This window comes from Capricornis sumatraensis, chromosome 9 (genome assembly GCF_032405125.1).
Source record: "Capricornis sumatraensis isolate serow.1 chromosome 9, serow.2, whole genome shotgun sequence".
Classification (NCBI taxonomy): Eukaryota; Metazoa; Chordata; class Mammalia; order Artiodactyla; family Bovidae; genus Capricornis; species Capricornis sumatraensis.
The window spans coordinates 18,186,828-18,214,017 of NC_091077.1; the positions used below are offsets into that span (position 1 = coordinate 18,186,828).

General features: G+C 48.1%; 1 protein-coding gene across 1 annotated transcript; it reads left to right on the plus strand.

Annotated features, from left to right (window-relative positions):
* Positions 1–4,468: 4,468 nt before the first annotated feature.
* Positions 4,469–26,918, plus strand: ACER1 (alkaline ceramidase 1). Its single transcript, XM_068981000.1, has 6 exons — positions 4,469–4,561; positions 21,845–21,959; positions 22,039–22,180; positions 23,118–23,255; positions 26,157–26,294; positions 26,750–26,918. Exons 1-6 carry the CDS (start codon positions 4,469–4,471, stop codon positions 26,916–26,918), a joined length of 795 nt encoding a protein of 264 aa, XP_068837101.1.
* The last annotated feature ends 272 nt before the right edge of the window (positions 26,919–27,190 follow it).

The window sequence follows — 27,190 nt, forward strand, 5'->3', positions numbered from 1 at the left end:
TGAATCCAGGCTCTGGAAACTTTTGTCACCTCTGAATGTGACATCTTTTCCATCCCTTCAGAGGATCTTGAAGGTGGCAGCATTCCTGGCAGAGTGTGACCATGAAAGTCTTTGACATCTTATCGATGATGGTGATGATGGAGATGGTGATGGTAATGGTGCTAATGGTGATGTGTGGAAAATTCTTAGGGAGATGGGACTATCAGACCACCTTATCTATCTCCTGAGAAACCTGTATGCAGGACAAGAAGCAACAGTTAGAACCTTGCATGAAACAACTGACTGGTTCAAAATTGGGAAAGGAGTACGGCAAGGCTGCATATTGTCACCCTGTTTAACTTATATGCAGAGTACATCATGTGGAATGCTGGGCTAGATCACTCACAAGCTGGAAGAAATATCAACAACCTCCGATATGTAGATGATGCCACTCTAATGACAGAAAGTGAAGAGGAACTAAAGAGCCTCTTTTTTTTTCCTTTTAAAATTTATTTGGCCATGCTGGGTCTTTGCTTATGTGAAGTGTGAGTGTGAAAGTCGTTCAGTTGTGTCTGACTCTTTGCAACCCCATAGACTATAGGCTGCTAGGCTTCTCTGTCCCTGGAATTGTCCAGACAAGAATACTGGAGTGGGTGGCCGGTCCCTTCTCCCAACCCAGGATCTTCCCAACCCAGGGATCGAATCCAGGTCTCCCACATTGCAGTGGGATTCTTTAACATCTGAGCTATCAGGGAAGCCCTTAGTTGCAGCACTTGGGATATAGTTCCCTGACCAGAGATTGAACCCAGGCCTCCTACATTAAGAGAATGGAGTCTTAACCACTGGACCACCAGGGAAGTCCCTAAAGAGCCTCTTGATGAGGGTGAAGGAGGGGAGTGAAACAGCTGGCTTAAAACTCAGCATTAAAAACTAAGATTATAGTATCCAGTCCCATTACTTCACGGCAAATAGATAGGGAAAAAGTGGAAACAGTGACAGATTTTATTTTCTTGGGCTCCAAAATCACTGTGGATGGTGACTGTAGCCATGAAATTAAAAGATGCTTACCCCTTGGATTAAAAACTATGACAAACCTAAACAACATATTAAAAAGCAGAGATGTCACTTTGCTGACAAAGGCCCATATGGTTAAAACTGTGTTTTTTTCCAGTAGTCATGTATGGATGTGAGAGTTGGACCATAAAGAAGGCTGAGTGCCAAAGAATTGATGCTTTTAAACTGTGGTGCTGGAGAGGCCTCTTGAAAGTCCTTTGGAAAGCAAGGAGATCAAACCAGGCAATCCTAAAGGAAATCAACCCTGAACAATCACTGGAACGACTGATGTTGAAGCTGAAGCTCTAATCCTTTGGCAACCTGGTGCAAAGAGCTGACTCATTGGAAAAGACCCTGATGCTGGGAAAGATTGAAGGCAAGAGGAGGGGACGACAGAGGATGAGATGGTTGGATGGCCTCATTGACTCAATGGACATGAATTTGAACAAACTCTGGGAGATAGTGAAGGACAGGGAAGCCTGGCGTGCTTCAGTCCATGGGGTCACAGGGAGCCGGACACTACTGAGTGATTGAACAGCAAAAACAGGTGATAATGGTGATGTGATGGTGATTGTGGTGATGGTGGTATAATAGCCTCTTTTAGTTCAGTGCCAGCTCTGGGCTGAACCATAAACATACATACACAACTCAATAGTTCCCAAGTTTCTGATTTTACAGATGACCCTCAAGAGTTTCCTATATCCACCCCCTCCCTAAACTCTTATTTACTTAAGGTATTTTGTCAAATAACACCCCTTTAAAAACCTAGATCAATTACTTTAAAATTGGGATTAAAAGACGCTTACTCCTTGGAAGAAAAGTTATGACCAACCTAGATAGCATATTCAAAAGCAGAGACATTACTTTGCCAACAAAGGTCCCTCTAGTCAAGGCTATGGTTTTTCCAGTGGTCATGTATGGATGTGAGAGTTGGACTGTGAAGAAGGCTGAGCACCGAAGAATTGATGCTTTTGAACTGTGGTGTTGGAGAAGACTCTTGAGAGTCCCTCAGACTGCAAGGAGATCCAACCAGTCCATTCTAAAGGAGATCAGCCCTGGGTGTTCTTTGGAAGGACTGATGCTAAAGCTGAAACTCCAATACTTTGGCCACCTCATGTGAAGAGTTGACTCATTGGAAAAGACTCTGATGCTGGGAGGGATTGGGGGCAGGAGGAAAAGGGGACGACAGAGGATGAGATGGCTGGATGGCATTACCGACTCGATGGACGTGAGTTTGAGTGAACTCCGGGAGTTGGTGATGGACAGGGAGGCCTGGCGTACTGCAATTCATGGGGTCTCAAAGAGTCAGACACAGCTGAGCGACTGAACTGAACTGAACTGAATACATAACATGGAGTGTACCATCTTAATTTTTTTTAGCCACACGTTGCAGCATGCAGGATCTTAGTTCCCCAACCAGGGATGGAAACTGTGCTCTCTGTATTGCGAGTGCAGACTCTTAATCGCTGGACCACGAGGAAAGTCCCTGTCTTAACCGTTTTTGAGCCTAGGCTCAGTGGCATTAGGTAGCTTCACATGTTGTGCAACCATCCCCACCATTCATCTCCAGAACTTTATCTTCCCAAACTGAAACTCCATGCTCATTAAATACCTACTCCCCACCCCACCCCTCAGCCCCTGGCCCCCACTTCCTGTCTCTATGGTTTGAGGTCCTCTAGGGACCTCCTGTGACTAGGATCAGGTAGTATTTGTCCTTTTGTGACAGGCTTCTCTCACTGAGCATCATATCCCCAGAGTTATCCATATTGTAGCAGGTGTCAGAATCTTCTTTGTTTTTAGCATTGAATAATATCCCTTTGCTTGGATAGACCACATTTTGTTGAGCCATTCATCCACCAATGAAAACCCCAAACCAGTTACTTAAAAAACTCTTTATATTGGAATAATTGTACACTCACAAGAAGTTGCAAAAAGTGTACAGACAGATCTGTATCCTTCTATCATATTTCTCCGATTTCTCTTACCTGGGTTACGTATTATATAATGATACAATTTCAAAACCAAGTAACTTATGTCAGTGTGATTTATAGACCTTATTCAGACTTCAAGTTTGTCATTATTCACATCTGTGTGTCTATCATATCTGTCTATGCAGTCTTTTTCACCTGTATAGATTTTTGTAACCACCACAAGAATTAGAAGGCTTCAGTCAGTTTATTTTTAAAAAGAAACTTTGTAAGAACTCTGCCATGAATGGAAAGTGGCTATGAGCAGCTAGAAGACAAACTTACTTTGAAATAAATACAGTATAAGTAAATAATGTTTAGATGGTCTAGCTGGATACTGCTGCCTGCTGAAGGCAGGCAAACAGTACTTTGTTTGTGTTTATCAAACAAAGGGATTAAATGTTGAGGCATAAACATATATTAGCACCAACTGAGCCCCTCTTCTAGAACTATTGAGAATTGAAAAGAGTAAATAGATTTCTCGCTACACAGCTAAGTGAATGCAGGTCCACCTCACCAAAAAATGTTCTCCCTAAGGAAATGCTATATCAGCTTATTAAATCTTCACAGAATCCCTAAGAGGGAAGTTCTATTATTTCTCATCTCACAGGTGAGAAAACTGAGGCTTGAAGAAGTGAATTCACTTGCCCATGGTCACACTGCTTAGGAATGGGAGGAACTCAGAATTCAAACTCAAGTCTGTCTGACTCTCAAACCAGAGGTTTCTGCAGCCCTGGGAAGTCAGGACTGGGAACCCCAGGCCTGGAACTCCACAGTCCCTCCCAAAACTCAGACCCTCCATGTATCTGCGGTCCCGTCTGCCCAAGAGAAATGGTTTCAATACAGCCCAGTCTCCCATAGCCCAGACAGGAAGACTGGGCCCCTCAAAGGAGGTCATATCACCAAAGGCCCCCAAGGGAGCTGAGTGGAGTCAGTTGGGGCAGGTGTGCAGCTCTTGGCCTGGATCTGGGAGGCTGCGGTGTGTAGCTTTGGCAGCGTCTGGGTAGTGGTTAGAAGCTTGGAGTCAGGAGCCTGCGTATGTGCACATCTTGGTGTCCTCACCTTGCATGCTCTATGCAAAGGACTTTGCCATATGCCTCACTTTGCCCATCTGTAAAGTGAGGATGGTGATCTAACATCACCAGTATTTAAAATTACTGCTCCAAGGAACAGTCTCCCTAACTCCCACTCCTAGGGAGCAGGGAAGGGAGGCCCCTTTCTTACTCCCCCTTGCCCTCCCTGGATGATGCCAGCCCCTCTGCTTTTGCCCAGGGCAGCCGCCACCACCCTACAGGCAGGCTGTCCCTGGTGTAGCCAGGGAGCCGTCCAGCAGGTTTTTCCTCCTCTCGACCTGTCTGCCGCAGGGCACCCCGCCATCCTCTCCCCGCCTTGGCTGGGCCTGTCCCTCTGTAGGCGCAGATGCTGCACTCTGCCAGACGCAGCCAGCGGGCGGCAGGTGAGGTGTCGAGATGCCCAGCATCTTCGCCTACCAGAGCTCCGAGGTGGACTGGTGTGAGCCCAACTTCCAGTACTCACAGCTGGTGGCCGAGTTCTACAACACGGTGAGGGGCCGGGTGGGAGGGCTGGCAGGACAGAGTCTCAGCTGACAGGGGTTCAAGCCCCAGCTCCTCCACCTCCTTGCTGGGAAATCCTGCTCCAGTGGCCCGTCTCTCTGGGCCTCGGTTTGCTCATCTGTTAGGCAAGGCTTGCCTTGCTGGCTATCATTCACTAGACTGTCTCTGACATGAGCCTCGCCATAGTGACCTGAAAAAGAGCCCTCTCTGCCCTCCTGGAGTGGAGGATACAGAGGCTGCTCCGGGCATTCATAAGCCAAGGTGATGGTGCTGTAACGGGGGCTGCAAAGGCGGCTTCAGAGAAGCCGAGAGGTGGCTTCTGAGCCAGTGGTGGAGGGGTGGGTCAGAGAGGACTTCCTGGAGCAGGCGGTTATGTCTACTTCATTCTCAGCTATACTCTCAGCCCAGGGTGACTAAATCATCTCGGTTTACTGGGACTGTCTTGGCTTCAGCACCATAAGTCTTGTGTCAGGAGACCCTTCAGTTTCAGGTATAACAGGATGACTGGTCATCCTTTCCCCAGCTCTTGCTATGGGGGCACAGCAAAAGAGCTCAAAAATCCTGTGTCAGTGGCAGTGGCATTTAACTGAAGGTTGAAATCTGTGAGTGACCAAAGACACGTGCAGCTATGCTATCCTGTGCGGGCTGCTGGGGACATTTCCTGGAGCCCCCAGGATGGTGGGTAATGAGGAAACATCCTTTACTCTGTGCCCTCCACACAGTACATGCTCAATAAATGATGAGCATGCAGTCTTGCACGTAATGGCCTTTATCGAGCACTTACTGTGTGCCAGGCATCGTCCTAAATATTTTGCCTGAAAAACCCCATTTAATCTTCCCTGGGAATTAGGCACCACATATAAAGATCCCCAAGAGGAGGGCATGGCAACCCACTCCAGTATTCTTGCCTGAAAAATCCCATGGACAGAAGATCCTGATGGGCTCTAGTCCATGGGGTTGCAAAGAGTCGGACACAACTGAAGCAAATTAGCACACATGCATAGTGTATGGAGTTAGTTAATCCCATTTTCCAGGTGATGAAGCAGGCATCCAGGGAGACTGAAGGATATGCCCAGGGTCACCCTCGTACTCAGAGGTGGGATTTGAACTTGACACATCCAGGAGAGGTTTTTTTCTTGGAGAGGGGGAAGCTCAGTGCCACAATACCCAAGTTGCTCTGACTCTGTTACCTTTGACCTCACCACTTTCCAGAGCTGGAGCATGAGAGTTTGAGAACCGAGGCATCCCTGAGGTGGCCCTAGCTTTTGAGGTACTGACCCTTCCTGGCCCTCAGTGGCCTTATAAAATGGGAGGGGGCTGAATATGCCAATGCCTAGAGGCAGAGAAGAGGGCTGAGGATTCTGGAACCCTCCTCTCTGCATTCCCCAGCAGTCCAGAAAGTTCCGTCTCCAGACCCACCCCACAGAAGGCATGGAGAGAGGGCTGGCTCAGGTGTGGGCTGCATCCGGATCCGTGTGCTCTTGTGCAAAATTCCGCTCCATGCTATCCTTCTTCAACCTGTCTTTTTTTTTTTTTTTTTTTTTTTCCGCTGTGCCTTGGGGCTTGCAGGATCTTAGATCCTGGACCGGAGATTGAAAGTGAAAGTGAAGTCGCTCAGTCGTGTCCGACTCTTGGACTCTTTGCGACCCCATGGGACTGTAGCCTACCAGGCTCCTCTGTCCATGGGATTTTCCAAGCAATAGTACTGGAGTGGATTGCCATTTCCTTCTCCAGGGGATCTTCCCGACCCAGGGATCGAACCCAGGTCTCCCGCATTGTAGACAGACGCTTTACCGTCTAAGCCACCAGGGAAGTCCCAGAGGTTGAACCGTGCCTATTTGCAGTGGAAGCACAGTCCTAACCACTGGGCTTCTGGGGAAGCCCTCAGCCTGTCTCTAAATGTGGAAAATTGAATAGCCTGTAGATAACTTGCCAAGGCTGTAGGTCTAAAAACCGATTCTGTTCATGACACGTATTCAGACAGATTTCTACATCATCAGCATCCAATACCTGCCTTTCCAGATACTTATCAGACAGAAACAGAAATTTCACCAGACAGTATTTGCCTTGGACATCTTTTTTGTTTTTTTCTTTTTTGGCTGTGCAGCTTGTGGGATCCTAGCTCCCCGACCCAGGGATCGAAAGCGGGCCCTGGCAGTGAAAGTGCCAAGTCCTAACCACTGGACCACTAGGGAATTCCTTAGGATGTCTTTTATTCTATTCAAAAGGCTTTGGGAAATAGATCAGGGCATGGGGAAATCAAATCTGAGTTGTTATAGAAGAGACTTTCTCCTCCAACACACTTCCGAGTTCCCTAACCCCATCACTATAGCTAATAAGGCATATACTTCGGGGATCCACAAACTCCTTTTATATATACACACACACACACACACATATAATTTTATGTATTTATTTTTGGCTGTGGAGGCTTTTCTTTAGTTGCGATGAGCAAGGGCTACTTTCTAGTTGCGGTACTCGAGCTTCTCGCTGCAGTGGCTTCTCTGGCGGAGGAGCGCGGACTCTAGGGCACCCAGGCTTGCGTAGTTGTGGCACGTGGGCTCAGTAGTCGTGGTGCACAGGCGTAGTTGTTCTGCAGCATGTGGGGTCTTCCCAGGTGAGGGATCCAACCCGTGTCTCCCGTATTGGCAGGCGGATTCTTTACCCCTGAGCCAGCAGGGAAGCCCCCACAAACTCTTTTTGTGAAGACCAGATAGACAGTGTTGTTTAGCTAAGTCATGTCCAACTCTTTGGCGACCCCATGGACTATAGCCTGCCAGACTTCTTCTGTCCATGGGATTCTCCAGGCAAGAGCACTACAGTGGGTTGCCATACCCTCCTCCTGGGGATCTTCCTGACCCAGGGATCAAACCCAGGGATCAAACCCATGTCTTCTGCATTGGCAGGCAGATTCTTTACCATCTGAGCTCCCTGGAAAGCCCAAATAGACAGTAGTTTTGGATTTTGGGGAGCCACATGATCTCTTTCAAAACTACTCAATTCTGCCCTTGTAGCTAGAAATCAGCCAAGATGATATGTAAACAGAAGAACATGGCTGAATGCCAATAAAACTTTATTCGTGGACACCAAAATGTGAATTTCAAGTAACTGTCAAGTGTCACAATATTGTCCTTGTTTTAATTTTGAAAACTTTTTTTTTCCCTTTTCTGGGATGTTCCCCAACCAAGAATGGAACCCTTGCGGCCTGCAATGGAATCTGAGTCCTAACCACTGGACCACCAGAGAATTCCCTTTTTGTGACCTTTTTAAAATTGTAAACATCATTCTTAGCACATGGGCCATACAAAAGACAGTGGGCTGGATTTGACTCAGGGAGCTGTAGTCTACTTCCTGTTCATATAAGAAGTTTTTCTTTTTTAAAGCCTAAATAGAAAACAATATATATTTTTCTTTTCGGCCTCTCAAATCAGGAGTTAAAAATGAGTTGTTTTTTTTTTTTTTTTTTAACGAATGTGGGCACACTCACATTCTGCGGCCTCCTTCGAGCAAGTTGACAACTTGTGTCAAGATATCAATTTACAGGGACTTCTCTGATGGTTCAGTAACTAAGACTCTGTGCTCCCAATGCAGGGGGCCCAGGTTTGATTCCTGGTCCAGGAACTAGATCCCGCATGGCACAACTAAAAGTTCAAATGCTGCAACTAAGACCCGGTGCAGTCAAATAAATAAATATTTAAAAATATTTTAAAAGACATCTAGGAACTTTCACCAAAGAGATAATCCCTATGGCTGGCAAAGTTTGTGTATAATGTCACCTCTGGGACATTTGCAATGGCAATAAATAAGTGACTGAAAAAGAAGCCATAGAAAATTCCCGGTAGTTTGGTGGTTAGGACTCTGCGCGTTCACGGAAGAATGCTCAGTTGTGTCGGACTCTTTGCGACTCCATGGACTGTATCCTGCCAGGCTCCTCTGTTCATGGGATTTCCCAAGCAAGAATACTGGAGTGGGTAGCCATTCCCTTCTCCAGAGGATCTTCCTGACCCAGGAATGGAACCCGGGTCTCCTGCATTGCAGGCAGATTCTTTACCATCTGAGTCACCAGGGAAGAGGACCTGGGTTTAATGCCTGGTTGGAGAACTAAGATCCTGTAAACTGCACAGCCAAAAAATAAAAAGAAGCATAACATTTTCACCAATCTGTGTAGTGCTGAATACATGTCAGAATACTAGGCAGCTATTTAAAAGCATGCTTTTGATCTAGGTATGTAAATGAAAGATGATCTGGAAAAAAAAATTTTTTAATATTTATTTATTTCTGGTTGCATCAGATCTTAGTTGTGCCCATAGGCTCACAGCTCAGTCATTGCAGCACTTGGTCTTAGTTGCCCTTAGTATGTGAGATCTTAGTTCCCCAATCAGGGATTGAACCTATGTCCCCTGCATTGGAAGGTGGATTCTTAACCACTGGACTACCAGGAAAAGCCCATGAAAGAAAATTTTAAACTCATTCACATGGATTTCATCACAATCCATTTAGGAGTCATAACTTGTAATTGGAAAACAGTGCTCTCTGAAGAATCTTTTGCTTTCTTGTTGATCTGCTGGAAAGGAGCTGTGAGCCTGGAGTTGGTAGATGCAGGGCCCAGCCCAACACAGTCAGGGTACAGAAGAAGGACGTGCTGGAGGACTTTGCTCAGGTTGCTGGAGGCTTCATGGAGGAGGGCACCTAGGAGTTGGGTTTTGAAGGAAGAATAGGAGCTCACCAAGGCTGGTAGGAGTCTGGGAAAGGGAGCAGAAGAGAAGAAAATGATGTGCTAAGTCCTGGAAGTAAAAGAGGGACAACCAGTTTGGGAAAGTGTGTCTCTGTGCCCAAAATATGGGGCCAGATAAAGATGAAGGTTTTTTAAAAAAATTAATGAACAAATTTTATTCTTGGCTGTGCTGGGTCTTCGTTGCTGCTCAGGGTCTTTCTCTAGTTGCAGCAAGCGGAGGCTCCTCGTTCACTGCTGTGTGCACGTGCAGGCTTCTCGTCGTGGTTGCTCTTCTTGCTGGGCACGGGCTCTAGGGCACTCAGGCTTCAGCAGTTGTGGCCCATGGGGCTTAGTTGCTCTGCGGCATGTGGAATCTTTGCGGACCAGGGATCTAACCCGGGTCCCCTGCATTGACAGGTGGATTCTTACCCACTGAGCCACCGGGGGAATGCATAGATGAAGTTTTCAATACTGAGTTGGAGTGTTTGAAATTTATCCTGTATTCACTGACTCATTATGCATTCAGCAAAAATGCTGTAAACCAACTTGTGTTGGGTGATTCCAGGTCCCAGAGAGGCTTAGGGCCCCCAGGCTGTGGAGGGGGTGGTTCAGAATTAGGAATGGACTCCTCCCAACCCCATGGTTAGCTCGTGACTAAGGGAGAAAGAGGGCTCCCGAAATAATGGTGGGGAACTATGGGGTGGGGTCTGACACCTCCGTTTGGTGGGTGGGGGAGAGGGAACCTCGAAGCTTAAGGAATAAGTTAATGTTCTCTAAGGTGGATGGGTCAAAGGAAACAGCATATGCCAAGGTCTTGAGATGAGAGACGAGAACTGGTAGCTGGAAGCCAGCACCTAGGCTGCCTGCCGGAGGGGCCGGGACGGAAGGTGAGAAAAAGGGCTGGTGAGGTTTCCAAAGGCCAAAACAAGGCTGCCAGGCAGAAGAGTCCACGCACCATCGTGCGGGCACTGGGGAATCATGGCAGACTTGGGAGCACGGGGGATTCCACACTGTGAGGGTGGCTGAAACACCTGATTGCATTTCACAGTCTGGCCAGGAGTCTGGAAGTGTGGTCCAGCTGGGACAGAGTGTGGTGGGGGTGTGGGAGGGTTGGGATAGGATGAGCATGGTGCGTGGTGCGTGGTGCATGGGCCACCCCAGTGGGTGCCTGTTTGCTCTGGCTTGGCGGCCTCCTGCTGGGCTGCTGTTAAGTTGGGAGAGTTTCAAGTGGTGTAGGAAGATGTTTCAAGGCTCCCCACGCCCCCGACTTTAACCTCCAGAGGCAGCTGTGCTGCTGAAATTTCTTCCCTGGGATCCTGCCAAAGTTTCAGAAGCTCTGCATCCCATCCTCCCTAGAAAACTCCCTCCCAGATGCTCAGATCCAGAGCAGTGGGATGGCGTGCCTGCTGTGGGGAGCTGCATGGGCAGGTGGGAATGAGTAGGGCGAGTCTGGTGGGGGGCGGGTATCGAACTGATGGGGAGATAAGAGCCAGGAGGTTGCCAGCTGCAGTACCCACACCTCCATCAGCTTCCTCACCTCCTCTTTGGACAACCTTGGCATGGCTAGCCTCTGCAGTGTGCTAATAACTCCTGTCTCTCTCTTCCCTGGATATGTGACCCAGGCACAAGGCCAGCCCCTCTCTGAGCACCTGGCTGTGACTGACAGGTCCCATGAGCTCAAAACCACACCTCCCTCTTCTGCCTTTCTTCTCCTCAACATTCACAGCAACAGCAATTTCTTTTCTTTTTTTTTGCTTCATTGCACATCTTGCAGGATCATATTAATAGTTTCAGGGACCAGGGATTGAACCTGTGCCCAGCAGTGAAAGTGCCGGGTCCTGAGCACTAGACGGCCAGGGAATTCCCACAGCAACAGCAATTAATTCCAGAGCACCTCTGGTATGCCAGGCCCAGCAGAAACCGAGGAGGGCATGGTTCCTGCTCTCTCAGGGAGAGCAGATGCCATGAATAGAATAATGGCACAGCTGAAACTGATGAGAATGCCCCTGCTACATCCCGGGCCCAGACTCAGTAGGTCCCTCTGGATCTCTCTTCCCCTTCGGAGAAACAGGCCTCTGTGACCCCCACCCTGCTGGCCTCCTAGAGCTGACGCCGGGGTAGATTGAAATGACCTCTTTATTTCCCTCTTCATTCATCGGAAACTGCTGGAACCAGGCACTGCTCCAGCTCCAGGGACACAGCAGTGATGAAAGCAGACAGAAATGCCTGCCGTCACAGGGCTGGAATGGGTCCTCCCCAGTGGCTCAGCAGGTAAAGAACCCGCCTGCAATGCAGGAGACAGAGGAGGTATGGGTTCAGCCTCTGGGTGGGGAAGACCTCCTGGAGGAGGAAATGGCAACCCATTCCAGTATTCTTGCCTGGAGAATCCCTTGGACAGAGGAGCCTGGTGGGCTCCAGTCCATGGGGTCACAGAGAGTGGGACACGACTCAGTGTGCATGCACGGGAGGTGGGGTTGGTGTCCTGGGAGATGGAAGCACTAAATGAGAGTCAAGGGTATAGGATGCCAGGTTGTGGTATCTGCTAGGGAAGAAAAACACATTCATTCCTTCCTCCTATTCAGCAGATATTGACCATGGTGCTCAGTCATGTCTGACTTTTTGGGACCCTGTGGACTGTAGCCCACCAGGTTCCTCTGTCTGTGGACTTTTCCAGGCAAGAAGACTGGAGTGAGTTGCCATTTCCTACTTCAGAGGACTGAGTTTCTATGCAACAAGGGGGTTTCTGTGGGGCGCTGGGACTTCCCAGGTGGCTTGGTGGGTGAGGAATCTGCCTGCAGTGCAGGAGATGCAACCTACTCCAGGGTTTTTGCCTGGTGAACCCAAGGGAGATATATATATACACACACAAAGAATATATATAAAGTACATATGCCTCACTACTTGTGGCATCTTAGCTACCCTGCTAGGGGTCAAACCCGGGGCCCCAGCAGTGAGAATGCAGAGTCCTAACCACTGGATCACCAGGGAAATCCTTTTCCATGTTCTTTCCCATTATGGTTTATTATAGGGTATTGAGTATGAATCCCTGTGCTGAAAAGTAGCACCTCGTTTTTTATTTTATATTCAGTAGTATGTATCTATTAATCTTACACTATAATTTATCCCTCCTGCCCACCCCCCCCAGACATGTTTCTTGATTTGATTGATTTAACAAATTCTTCTGGAGTGCCTACTGAGTGCCCAACTTTAAAGGCATTGGTGACACAGCTGAGGATAAAACAGGTGTTTTCTGTCTTCGTGGAAGTCACAGTAGGTGAAGTCGCGTCTTGGAAAGAAGCATGTTTTTAAAAAGTATTTATTAGGCTGCTCTGGTCTTCGCTGGTGCGCATGAGCTTTCTTTGGTGGTGACGAGCTGGGGAGTGCTCTTCATTGTGGTGCACAGGCTTCTCACTGCAGCGGCTCCTCTTGTTATGGAGCGCAGATTCTATCGCGTGGACTTCAGTAGTTGCGGCTCTGGGTTCAGTGATTGGGACTCAGACTTAATTGCCCAGCAGCATGTGGAATCCTCCCAGACCTGTGCCCCCTGCACTGGGAGTGTAGACTCTTAGCCACTGAACCACCAGGGAAGTCCAGGGGCTATGGTTTTAGCCCAGGATGGTGGGTAAATGAGAAAGGCTGAGATGAGATGAGGCGTTAATTCAAGTCAGTCTCCTTCCTTCCTCCCTCTCCTTCTTCCCTTCCCCCATCTCGCTCCCTTTCCTCCTTCCAGCCCTAAGGAATCCAGCCACATCCACTTACCAGATGCCCTGCCCAATTTTGATGATCCAAACAGCAAAGCATTCTAGAATAATAGCTGCCCCATGGCACACTGCGCAAGCACCAGGCGTATGTATGCACTGTTGACACATATTCTTTTTTTAAAGAAATCTTTATTTATTCGGCTGCATCAGGCCCTAGTTGTAGCATTCAGGATCTGTTAGTTGTGAACTCTTATCTGCCACATGTGGGATCTCCTTCCCTGACCAGGGATCATACCTGGGCCCCCTGCATTGGGAGTGCAGAGTCTTAGCCACAGGACCACCAGGGAATTCCCCTGACACATATTCTTTGCATGTACTATTCTCTACAAAACTTTGCTGGGCACCTACTGCATGCCAGGCACTGTTCTAGACACTGGGGGCCTGGCAGCAGTGAACAAAACTGCCAAAACCCCCTGGGCTGGCAGCACTCAGTTCTCTAATCCTCACCGTGGCGCTCAGAGATAGGGCCTGTGGCGGTTTTTCTTAATACTTATTTGTTTATTTTTGGCTGCTCAGGGTCTTTGTTGCTGCTCCAGCTTTGTCCTGTTGTGACAAGTGGGGGCTACTCTCTCGTCGCAGTGTGCAGGCATCTCATTGCAATGGCTGTTCTTACTGTGGAGCAACCGGCTCCAGGCTGTGTGGGTTCAGTAGCTGTGGCCCACGAGCTGATTTGCTCCTCAGCATGTGGGATCTTCTGGGACCAGGGAGTGAACCCCTGTACTGATAGGCAGATTCTTAACCACTGGACTACCAGGGAAGTCCCAAGGCCTACATTTTATAGGGGAGGAAAATGAGGCACAGAATAACCCCCAAACTCTGACTGGATACCTGGTAAAGGGAGGGTCTTTGAGGGTTTTTTATTTCTCTTTTTGGCCATGCCAAGTGGAATGCAGAATCTTAGTTCCCTGCCCAGGAATCAAACCCATGCCCCTTACAGTGGAAGTGTAGTGTTTTAACCACTGGACCACTAGGGAAGTCCCAGGGACTTTGTTTCAGACACTGGTAATATTCTTGAAGGGAGGGTTCCCAGATGGCTCAGATGGTGAAAAAAAAAAAAAAACAAAAAAACAACTGCCTGCTAATGCAGGAGACTGGAGAAGACTCTTGAGAGTCCCTTGGACTGCAGGATCAAACCAGTCAATCCTAAAGGAAATCAACCTTGAATATTCACTGGAAGGACTGATGCTGAAGCTGCAATAATTTGGGCACCTGATGAGAAGAGCCAACTCATTGGAAAGACCCTGATGTTGGGAAGGAGTGAAGGCAAAAGGAGAAGGGGGTTGACAGAGGATGAGATGCTTGGATGGCATTACCAACTCAGTTGACATGAGTTAGAGCAAATTCTGGGAGATAGTGAAGGACAGGGGAGCCTGGTGTGCTGCAGTCCATGGAGTCGAAGAAAGACCCAACTTAGTGACTGAACAACAACAACAATGTCCTTGAGCACACAGACGGTGCTGAAGGGGTGGATGATTGTTGAGCGAATGAATGAGTGAATGAATGACTGAACTGAGGTGAAGTCACCTTCTGGGGCCAGGACCCAAGCAGTCCAGCTCACGTGCGTAAGAGCTCGGGACTGGCCATAATCTCAGGCGGGTGCCTCGCCCAACTCTTGGAGTCTGGGTGGGGCCAGTGATTGGGAAACTTGGGCTCTGATTCTATCAGAGACTCCAGAGCCACTTGGAGCTTGTTAGTCACAGGCACCGCCCGTCACTGTGTCCTCATTCTACACAATCAAGGACGTTCAGAACCCCTACCTTCATTCTGCAGGCAGCTGAGCTTGGAGCATAATAAGCCTGCTATTAATATCTCCTTCAACAATAACAAGAGCAGCAGCAGCCTTTACTATTTCTTGAGCTGAAACCATGCCCCCAGCAAGGTAGCTTTTCAATGCCTGGCCTCATGCACCCCTCATCCCTTGCCAACAGCCTTCATGGTAGCATTGCTGTTGTTCTTGTCCAGTCACTCATTGTGTTCAAATTTTGTGACCCCATGGACTGCAGCACACCAGGCTCCTCTGTCCTTCATCATCTCCTGGAGCTTGCTCAAACACATGTCCATTGAGTCAGTGATGCCATCCAACCATCTCATCCTCTGTAGTCCCCTTCTCTTCCTGCCTTCAGTCTTTCCCAGCATCAGGGTTTTTTCCAATGAGTCAGCTCTTTGCATCAGGTGGCTAAAGTACTGGAGCTTCAGCTTCCATAGAAGTCCATCCAATAAATATTCAGGGTTGGTTTCCTTTAGGATTGACTTGTCCTAAAGGATCTCCTTGCTGTTAAGAGACTCTCAAGAGTTTTCTCCAACACCACAGTTCAAAAGCATCCGTTCTTCAGCACTCAGCCTTCTTTATGGTCCAACCCTCACATCTGTACATGACTACTGGAAAAACCATAGCTTTGACTATTCGGACCTTTGTCAGCAAAGTAATGTCTCTGCTTTTTAATACACTATCTAGGTTTACAGTAAAACAGGAGAGGATCATCAAAACCTAGACAGCATTGATGGTGCATGAATTTCACTGGTGCATGAATTTCACTAGTGCATGAAAGGGGGACCCACAGAAATTAGACAACACATCCAGGAAACAGGGGAACCCCCCTTTAATCATCACCACACATCTAGTCCTCTTGTTTTTCTTTAAATTTTTTTAAAAAATTTTATTTATTTGTTTGGCTGCAAACAAATTATTTATTTGTTTGGGTCTTAGTTGTGTCTTGTGATATCTTTGGCTGTGGCATGTGGGATCGAGTTCCCTGACCAAGGGTGGAACCCGGGCCCCCAGCATTGGGAGCACAGACTCTTAGCCACTGGACCCCCAGGGAACTCCCATCGTATCTTTCAAAGCATGGGGTAAAAGCAGACTTCAGAGCTGTGCAACTTCGGAGGAATCACTCCACCTCTCTGAGACTTAGGTTCCACATTGCCAGACAGGAACTAGAAAGCCTGGCCTTGACGGGTGTGTGAGGATTAAGAACAACCTGTAAAGTCACGTGCTCAAAAGATTAGAAAGTAACAGTTATAGCACCTTCTATTCAGAACTTTCTAGATGCAGGACCCTCTGCCAAGTATTTTTTAAAATTCACTACTTTTTTTGACTGAGCTGGTCTTTGTTGCGGTGCCCAGGCCTTCTCTAGGTGTGGCATGTGTGGGCATCTCTTGTTGGGGAGCTTGGGCTCTAGGTACGTGGGCTCAGTTAACTTGGTGCCACTCAAATTAGCTGCCCCTCAGCATGTGGGATCTTCAAGGACCAGGGATTGAACCCATGTCCACCGCATTGGGCCACCAGGGATGTCCTTGCCAAGTGTTTTCCCGTGTGTGACAGGTAAATCCATTTGAACTGTTTTGAGAGACAGTCAATAGGAGATCACTCTCCTCTTTCAGCTTCATTAAGAAACTGTTTAGGGATTCCCTGGTGGCTCAGTGGTGAAGAATTCCCTTGCCAGTGCAGGAGACACAGGTTCAATCCCTGAGCTGGGAAGATCCCATACGCCTGGGAGCAGTTGAGCCAGTGTGCCACAACTATTGAGCCTGTGCTCTAAACCCTGGAAGCCTTCACGCCACAACTACTGAAGCCCGTGCTTGGAGCCCTTGCTTTGCAACGAGAAGCCACTGCGATGAGAAGCCCGTGCACCACAACTAGAGAAAGAGCCCGGAAGCAGCAACAAAGACCCAGCACAGCCATGAATAAATATTTTATAAAAAAGCAAGCTATTTAGTTCCTCTTCAGTGTTTGGCATTGGAATGGTATTATGTGCATGTCTGAGGTTGTTGCTGCTTCTCCCGTCAGTCTTGATTCCAGCTCGTGATTCGTTCAGCCCTGCATTTTGCATGGTGAAATCTGCATAGAGGTGAAATAAGCAGGGTGACAGTATATACCGTCTTGTCATACTCCTTTCCCAATTTTGAACCAGTCAGTTGTTCCATGTAAGGTTGTGACTGTTGCTTCTTGACCCACATACAGGTTTCTCAGGAGAGGGTAAAGTGGTCTGGTATTTCCGTCTCTTTAAGAATTTTGTGTTTGTTGTGATCCACACAAAGGCTTTTGCATGGTCAGTGAAGCAGAAGTAGATTTTTTTGGTATTCCCTTGCTTTCTCTATGATCCAACAGATGTTGACAATCTGATCTCTGATTCCTCTGCCTCTTCTAAACCTAACTTGTACATGTGGAAGTTCTAGGTTCATGTATTGCTGAAACCTAGCTCAAAGGATTTTGGGGCATAACCTTGCTAGCATGTGAAATGAGTGCAGTTGTACAGTTGTTTGAACATTCTTTGGCATTGCCCTTCTTTGGGATTGGAATTAAAATTGACCTTTTCCAGTCCTGTGGCCACTGCTGAGTTTTCAAATTTGCTGACATACTGAGTGCAGCACTTTAACACCAGCATATTTTAGGATTTAAAATAGCTCACCTGGAGTTCCATCACCTCTACTAGCTTCGTTCATAGTAATGCTTCCTAAGGCCCACTTGCTTCACACTGTAGGATGTTTGACTCCACACCCTCGTGGTTATCTGGGTCATTCAGTAAGACTTTTTTGTACTGTATTCTGGCTCCTGAGGTTATAATGGAGAAGGCAGAAGCCACAATCCCTATTCTCAAGACTAGATGTAGCAGGAGACCCAGATAGTTCTAGAACAGCAAGACCAGGGTCAGGAACATGGGACTGCATGGGACACAAAGGAAGACCACCCTGACCCTGCCTTGTGGGCTTAGGAAGGCTTTAGGAAGAAAGCAATCCCCAGGCTAAATACAGAGTAGTTGGGCTGGCAAAGAGGGCTACATGGGAATGAGAGCCTTACAGGCAGTGGGAAGAGTCTGTGAAAACTCCAGGAGGTAAGAAGTAAAGGAAGACTCCTCTGGAGGAGCTGAGTTATTCTTTCCACCCAGATTGTACAGTTGAAGGTGGGGAAAGGTAGCTATGGAGGGAATGTGTACGCCAAGTTAAAGAATCTGGATTTGATGGATGGGAGTCACAGATGTGTTCTAAGTGGAGGCTTAAGAGTTTGGGAGGCTGGATGGCTCAGCATCTTCAGGCACACTTGGTTTCCCCAAGGGCTGGCATGTGGCTGGAGATGGAGGGGACATCAGATTTGTGTGGGGTTTTTGCCCATTCAGTATCCATGGCTCCATTTCCCCTTCATCAGCCACCTGGTTATGGTCTCAGTGGGATGGTCACTCAAAGTAGTCTCCTCCAAGCATCAGATGTGGCCCAGGCTACACTCTTCAGACTTTTTTTTTTTTTTTATTAATTTGGCTGTGTCAGGTCTTAGTGGTAGTGTGTGGGATCTTCCATGCAGCTCATGGACTCTACAGTTGTGATGCATGGGCTCAATGGTTGTGGCGCATGGGCTTAGTTGCTGTGTGGCATGTGGGATCTTAGTTTCCCAATCAGGAACTGAACCTGCTTCCCCTGCACTGCAAGGTGGATTCTTAACCACTGGACCACTAGGGACATCCCCACTCTCCAGAATTTGAAGTTTGGGCTTGCACAGTAAAGACTGAATACAGTTGTTTTCATTCATACCCAAAATTGTCCCCTGGAGAGATTGTCAATTAAAGGGCCAAAGCTATTCTGATTTCTGGTTTTCTTGTCCTCTGCAATTCCTTTAATTATTGAGCTCATTGTAATAAATGAATGAATGAATGAACAAATACATGAATAAATAATTTGGTCAATTAAATAAGTACCCACACACGTGCACAAACACACAATTTATATTTATAGTTTAAGTTCATCAGAATCATTTTCTGTTGCTTGCTACGAAAGAACCCTAGCTAATATACCACTGCTGATGGATTCATGGGGCTCAACCTGTAGAGAGCTACCTTACCGCTCCTGGGCATATATCTGGAAAAGATAAAAACACGAATTCAAGATGCATGCGCCTCTGTGTTCATAGCAGCATTGTTACAATAGCCAAGACATGAAGACAGCCTAAATGTCCTTTGGCAGATGAATGCGTAAAGATGTGGGACCTACACTCAGTGAAGTACCGAAAGTGAAAAGTGAAGCCACTCAGTCGTGCCTGACTCTGCGATACCATGGATAGTAGCCTGCACCAAGCTCCTCCATCCATGGGATTTTCAAGGCAAGAGTACTGGAGTGGGTTGCCATTTCCTTCTCCAGAGTACTACTCAGCCATAAAACCAAATGTAACAGGACTTCCCTGGTGGTCCAGTGGTTAAGAGTCTGCCCGCCAGTGCAGGGGATGTGGGTTCGACCCCTGATCAGGGAACTAAGATCCCTCATGCCATGGCACAGCTAAGCCCATGCGCTGCAACTACTGAAGTCTCCACACACCCAGAGCCTGTGCTCAGCAACGAGAGAAGCTACTGCCACAAGAAGCTTGTGCACTGTATTGAACAGTAGCCCCTATTCACCGCAACTAGCCCCCATTGCGCACAGCATTGGAGACCCAGCACAGCCATAAATGAATAAAATTTAAAAAAAAGAATGAAACTTTGCCCATTGCAGCAACATGGATGGACCTAGAGATTAGCATACTAAGTGAGGTAAGTCAGACAGAGACAAATATCATGATGTCACTTACACATGGAATCTAAAAACAACACAAGTGAATTTATTTACAAAACACTCACAAAGAAAACAAACCTACGGTTATCAAAGAGGATAGATACACCAGGAGCTTGGGATTAACAGATACAAACTATATATATATATAATAGATAAATAAGGACCTACCGTATAGCACAGGAAATCATATTCAGAATTTTGTAATTACCTATAATAGAAAAGAATCTGAAAAAGAACAGATATATGTGTAACTGAATTACTTTGCCGTATACCTGAATTTAACACAACATTGTAAATAAGCTATACTTCAATTAGAAAAAAAAAAAAACTAACCAAAAACCAAGACAAAGAAACAAACAAGAAGGGGAAAGAGAGAATATTGGAAAGATAGTGAGATGCATTAAAAAATGGAAAGATGAGTTGTTTTAGGAAGGCTGGGACCCGCAGTCTGCAGGATTCAGCAGATGTGCAGATACCGTCCTCAAGCATTCGCTTTTTTTCCACTCAGCCTTGTCTTCTCATGGGTGGCAAAATGGTTGTCACAATTTAAATATCACAACAATATCCCAGGGCCTCTGTAGAGAGCTGTCAATGATGCAACTCGATCTTGGTGACTCCCAGGCTTTGTGCCTGTTCCAAGTTTCAAACTCCTAAAAGAGAAAGCCTGATATCCTTCTTTGGCATGAGTATCTATTCCGGTGGGGTAGGGTTTTGTGATATAGACAGGGCGAGTTGGGGAGGAGGGGGAGCTCTGTGTTCTAGGATAGCTGCTGTGAACTGGGTGGCCCTCCTGGAGTTGTGTTTGACCTTGTCCATTGACAAACATCAGAGACTTGGGCATGGAAAACAAGTACATAGGTGGGACCATGGGCTGGAAACCAGTTTGCCAAGTCTAGGTTCTTAAATGGTGACCTTGGAGCTGATTCCATCATTGTCCCAGGAGAGCTTTGGAATCAGGAGGGCTCCTGTCTTGGGAAACTGTACAGGTGACCAGGACCTAGGCTAGTAGATGCTGACCTTGTATCAGGTGAATGATTTTCCCCATACCCACCACTGTGCTCTGTAATTTTTTTTTTTTTTTAATTTGGCTGCTTCACGTCTTAGTTATAGCATGGGGAATCTTTAGTTGTGGCAAGTGGAATCTAGTTCCCTGACCAAGGATAGAACTCAGACCCCCTGCATTGGGAACTCAGAGTCTTAGCCACTGGACCACTAGAGAAGTCCCTGCTCCCTGTATTTCTTTTCTTTTTTAGTACTTATTTATTTGTCTGAGTTGAGTCTTAGTCACAGTCTTAGTTCTGGCATGCAGGATCTTTTGTTGAAGCACATGGACTCTCTAGTTGTGGTGTACAGGCTCAGTAGATGTGGGGGCTTAATTGCACATGGGATTTGAGTTCCTTGGCCAGGAATTGAACCCATGTCCCCCACACTGCAAGTAAAAGTGTTAATTGCTCAGTCCTGTCTGATTCTTTCACAACTCCTGACAGGTAGCCTGACAGGAGCTGTAGCCTGACAGGAACCTGTAGCCTGACAGGTTCCTCTGTCCATGGAATTCTCCAGGCAAGAATACTGGAGTGGGTAGCCATTCCCTTCTCCAGGGGATCTTCCCGACCCAGGGATTGAACCCAGGTCTCCTGTATTGCAGACAGATTCTTTACCAGGGAAACCCCCTGCATTGCAAGGTGGATTCTTAACCACTGGACTGCCAGGGAAGTCCCCTCAGGCTATTTTTTAGAAGTGAGTCACTAGGGTATTGCACTGTCTTTCCTTGTCTACAAGGCCAAGGCCAGTTCATGACCACTGTGTTTGCATTTCAGTCCATAGGAAGTAGAGAGCAAGCCTCAAGCAGCTTCTTGAGAACTGACCTGGAAGTTATAGTGATGATTCATTTACAGTCCTGTCCCATGGGCTAGAGCAGATCCCAAGGCCACAGTGAGCTGCAAGGAAGGCTGGGGGATGTAGTCTTTAGTTGAGTAGTTGAATGCCCAACTCAAACCTGGGGGGCACTGTTGCTGAAAGGAAAATGGTAGTAGATGGCCTTCACCACGTGCATTGCATGAATTAATGAGCCCACGGAGTAATGGAGGGAGAAATGGATCTACCAATGAGTGCTTGCCTGGTCAGCTGAAAGATGGAGAGACCCTGGGCCAGTTCACTGCCTGAAAGATGGCTGCTGACCAGCTGGGCAATGACTGAGGGCGACCGTGCTCGGCCTCCTCTGTCTCGACAGCCCCTCACTATGCTTTCCCCTTCCTTCTCCAGTTCAGCAACGTCACCTTCTTCATCTTTGGGCCCCTCATGGCATTTCTGATGCGCCCATATATCCAGACACGCTCCCGCTACATCTACGTGCTGTTCATTCTCTTCACAGTCACAGGTAGGTGGGGACACTGGGACAGTGGGCGGGGCCAAGAGGGACCACACCCTTGACCACCTGCCTTTGTCTCTCCCTCCAGGACTGTTCTCCATGTACTTTCACATGACGCTCAGCTTCCTGGGCCAGATGTTGGATGAGATCACTATCCTGTGGCTGCTGGCCAGCGGCTACAGCTTATGGTTGCCCCGCTGCTATTTCCCTGCCTTCCTAGGGCAGAACAGGTGGGGCAGGGGCCGGCCCTCTGTCAATCCTACCAGAGCCCACCTATCCTTCAGACCCTCTTTGGAGTCCCTCCCCTCAACACCCCAGGACCTTTTCCTGACCCTGCCTGACCTAACCGGACTTCCAGGCACCCCTCTTCTGAGCATACTTGGGAGCCCTGGAATCCTCCCCTGGTTGTTGTTCCATCACTCAGTCATTTCTGACTCTTTGTGACTCCATGGACGGCAGCCCCCCAGGCTTCCTCGACTTTCACCATCTCCCGGGGTTTGCTCAAACTCACGTCCTTTGAGTTGGTGATGCCATCCAACCATCTCGTCCTCTGTTGTCCCCTTACCCACCTGCTTATTCTTCCTTTTATCCCACCTGGAGAGTTGAGAGCTTCTCCAGGGCCTTTCTGAGCCTGCTTTGGGGTTCCAGGCATGTGCGTGCTCAGTCGTGTCCGACTCTTTGCGACGCTATGTACTGGAGCCCGCCAGGCTCCTCCGTCCATGGGATTCTCCAGGCAAGGGTACTGGAGTGGGTTGCCATTTCCTTCTCCAGGAGATATTCCCGATCCAGGGGTGGAACCTAGGTCTCCTGCATTGGCAGGTGGGTTCTTTACCACTGAGCCACTGGGGAAATCCAAGCCTTCAGGACCTCTCTCCTAATAGTTTCTGGGACCCCTGGTGCTCCTTCCTTAATCCCACCTGGCTCACCTGAGACTCTTGCCTGAATTTACCTGGGCTTTGGGACCCTCATCTGACCTTTTTTACTGAGCCCTCTTGGGAGTCTTAAGACCTTTTTCTGAGCTCAGTTGGGCTTCTCAGAACCCCTTCCCTTTTCTTATCCATCTCAGCCATGAGATTTCCATGTGACTACCCAAACCCCACAGGAATACCCCTCAACCACCCTCCCCCTGCCTGGCCCTGCCACAGCTGAGACCTTCTCTTCCTTCAGGTCCCGGTACATCTCACTGATCGTCATCATCACCCTGGTCAGTACCTTCCTGTCCTTCCTGAGGCCCACGATCAACGCATATGCCCTAAACGCCATTGGCTTGCACATTGTCTACATCGTGGTCCAGGAGTATAAGAAGTGGGTGTGACTGCAGGTGCCCCAAGAGGTGGCACCCCTTTCTCTTCCAGGAACCGCACCCAACCCCCAAAGAAAAGCCTCACCATGTTCCCTTCCCCAGGATCATTCACCAGCTAGGGCCAGGGCCAGGATTTGAAATCTAAGGCAGAGTTTGTCCTTCTTCTCTGAAAACCTCCAAACACACATACAAGTGGAGAGCATTGTATCATAAACCTCCATGTGCCCACTAACCAGCCCCAACAGCATGTTGCCAACCTGCATTCCTTTTTTCTTTTTCTTGGCCACATGGCACGTGGGATCTTAGTTCCCCAACCAACAATGGAACCTGCACCCCTTGCATTGGAAGCTCAGAGTCCTAACCACAGGGAGGTCCCCAACCTGGATTCTCTACCCCCGTAGATTTCATGTAATGTCACCCGTTAATTGTTCAGGGTTTCACTTTCCTGATAAAAAATTATCATTTTTAACCCATGCTAGGTCTTGGCAGGCTAGAGAAGGAACTCCCAAATGGGGCCATTTAAGGAGAGTTGTATAAAAAGGTTGTTTACAAAGAAGAGGGCAGACTGTGGGAACATCACTAGAGATCATTTAGAACCGCTCTGTTAATACGGGACTCCATGCTCATTAGGAGACCTGGGATGGGGAGTGATGGCAAGGAGTGATTGCAAGAATCTGGAAGGAGAGAGGTAGCAGAGAGTCTTCTTGGCCAGAGCTGTGACCTCCAGTTGTTGGTTACAGTCAGCCTGAGCCAATCCCAGAGGGAGGATGTATGGGCCAAATCCAGGATAAGGGCCAAGCCCTTATCCTTGGGCTTCCAATTGGGTAAGTCAATGATTTCCAGTTGGGTTGGCCAACAGTTTCCAGTTGGGATGGCCAATGGTTTTTGTTTGGGTTGGCCAATGGTTTCCAGTTGGGTAGGTCAATGGTTTCCAGTTGGGTTGACCAATGGGGAGCCCCAGCAAGGAATCAAATGGTGGAGGGAGGGTACTATTGGAATATTTATTTCCAGGTTCACATAACTCAGCTCCCCCACCCCATACCCTGCCAGCCCTTGAGGCTCAGGGCTGGCTGGGAAAAGGTAGTGGAGGATTTAGAAAGATGAATGGAAGATGCTTCCTTAGAATAGCATCTATAAATAATACCAGTTTGCACTGACCTTTCCTCAGTTTCCCAAAGACGTCTTCTTGTGCTCGGTCTTGTTTAAATCAGAAGGCAAACACAGTCCCTCAGGTGTTCCTTCTTTTATGGCAGTCCTTTCCTCCTTCCCCCTTTCTTCGTGCCTCTGGTTTGATAACAGAAGCTCAAAGATTTGTCCTGTAGTACATCCTGAGTCTTGAATTTGGCCAACTGGTTCCTGTGGTGTCTTCCAACCTGTTTCCTTTTTTTTTTTTCCCTCTGTAAATTAATAGATCTAGTTTTAGCTTTAACTTTTTTTTCCACTTCATGCGTGGCACTGGATGCTGCCTGTCCCAGCCCATTAAGACCCCATAACGAGTGGTCGTCCTGCTTTCAGGGCCATTATGTTTGCTCTGTGGATTCAGATGGTGTCATCCAGATCCTTCATTATAAAGTTTTCTACAGACCTTTCCCCTAATGATTCCAGCAGCCATTTCATGCTGTCTCCACCCGTGATCTCCTTAGAGGGTGCAAAAGGGTGATTTTCAGATTCTTTTATTCCTTCTGCATTCATTGTCTGGAATCCATCCATCCAGACAGAAGAATGTTTGCTCATCAACCTTGAAATACAGTTTGGACAGGAAAGACAGGATTGGGAGTTAATTCTTTCCCTTTTGAAAATTAATTTCCAGAGCAATGAGTTGGTGCCTTAGCTATTTCTGGTAAAGACCAATGAGAGGTTTTTTTTTTTTTTTTTTAAGCATTATGAACTCATGGACATTTATCTCTGAAGTGTTTCAATCCATTGCAGTCACTATGCTATATTTTTAACTTTTTATTCTGAAATAATTACAGGCTCAGAGCAAGCTGCAAAAATAGTACAGAGTCCTGTGTACCCTTCACCCAGATTCTCCCCACCTCCACCAGAGGCAGCATCTTGTGTAATTACATGTGTGTGTGCATGCTAAATCACTCAGTCATGTCTGACTCTCTGCGACCCCATGGGCTATCGCCCACCAGATTCCTCTCTCGATGGAATTCTCCAGGCAAGAATACTGAAGTGGGTTGCCATTTTCTTCTCCAGGCAATCTTCCCAACCCAGGGATTGAACCTGTGTCTCCTGCATTGGCAGGCAGATTCTTTACCATCTGTACTCAAATTTTACCAATTCTTAGGTGTGTGGTTTTGTTTTGTTTTGGTGTTCAGACTGTCCCCTTTTAGGCTAGCAGGCAGGGCTTGCACTTTTACCCATGAAGGAGTTATTGCCTCATTAATATCTCATAAGCTCTTTCCCAAGAGACATTGGGTTAGTTCTGCTGTTGGGGAAATACATAGTCTAGTCCTGAGTTGTCCCATGACATGGGACACCCTCCCACACACATACACATGTATTCTCAGAGCCACATGGACATAAATTCCCATGCACCAGCCCACAGGTGCACATACACTTATACCCCAAAGCACAAACACAGAAGGGCTTGTTGGCTGCGGCTTCTGTATTCTGATAAACCTGATTCAGACCCCACATACTGGCTGTGTAACCTTGGGGTGGGGTATGAGGCATACTTAATCTCACGTGCCCTAGTTTTCTCATCCACAAAATGGGAACAATAGCATTGCTGTGAGCAGTCCCCACGTGTTAGCATGGGTCTGGCCCCTCCCCCACCTTGCCCCGTGATTCTTCCCTCCTCCGAGCCTCCTCTCCTGGAATGGAGGAATTTCCCATCAGCCCCCTGGGGCTCTGCTAGCTGAGTCAGGCTCTGATCTCCCTTCTTCCCTCCCTAGGACCGATAATAAGGAGCTCCGGCATCTGATTGAGGTCTCCACGGTTATCTGGGCTCTCGCCTTTACTAGCTGGATCAGTGACCGCCTGCTTTGCAGTTTCTGGCAATGGATTAATTTCTCCTACCTGCACAGCATCTGGTAAGCATTTACCCTGTGGTCTTGGGCTCTAGGGGCTTCCCTGGCGGCTCAGACAGTAAAGAATCCACCTGCAATGTGGGAGACCTGGGTTCACTCCCTGGGTCAGGAAGATTCCCTAGAGAAGTGCTTGGCAACCCACTCCAGTATTCTTGCCTGGAGAATTCCATGGACAGAGGAGCCTGGCAGGCTACAATCCATGGCATTGCGGAGTCAGACATGACTGAGCAACTAACGCTTTCACTTGGGTCCTAGAAGCAGAAAATCTCAGATGCCAGAGCTTGGAGCAGGAGCCTGGGGGAAGCGGGGGCAGGCACAGATACTGGGATGTGTGTGTATGTCTTGGGGATGTGTGGTCAGGAGATCCCTTTTGATGGCCAGGATCCAGGAGAGGTGGGGCTGGGGCCATCAAGCTGACTGCTGGGGCATCTTTTCCCTCTCTCCACCTTGTCACCCAGGCATGTACTCATCAGCTTCACCTTCCCCTATGGCATAGTCATCCTGGCTGTGGTGGATTCCACATACGAGATGCCGAACAAAACCATCAAAGTCCGCTACTGGCCTCGGGACACTTGGCCCATGGGGCTGCCCTACGTGGAGATGGGTGATGACCACAAGAGCTGCTGACGTCCACCAGGGCTTCTCGATCACCAGACACCTACGCATCCACCGAGGACAGCGGCCTGAACTGGGAGACCGAGAGATGCTTGCAGTTCTGCGCTCCAGCTCCCTCTCCTCATCATCCTGGTCCTCCGTGCCCCCGTACCGAGGCAGGGGATGGACTTCATGACCTCTCTGTGCTGCAGTCTGATGACCCTGGAGCTGCCCTCCATGACCCGCCCCCATCCCCTTTCACTTCCTCTTCCAGGTTTACCGTTTCACACGGCCTGTGGGGCTGG

What these genes read in the sequence shown, in the direction of transcription:
- ACER1 (XM_068981000.1), top strand. Translation starts at nt 4,469, where the DNA reads ATGCCCAGCATCTTCGCCTACCAGAGCTCCGAGGTGGACTGGTGTGAG. An exon ending in GTGGTCCAGGAGTATAAGAA is followed by an intron (nt 23,256 to 26,156) that starts GTGGGTGTGACT and finishes TTCCCTCCCTAG; the next exon opens with GACCGATAATAAGGAGCTCC. An exon ending in TCCTACCTGCACAGCATCTG is followed by an intron (nt 26,295 to 26,749) that starts GTAAGCATTTAC and finishes CTTGTCACCCAG; the next exon opens with GCATGTACTCATCAGCTTCA.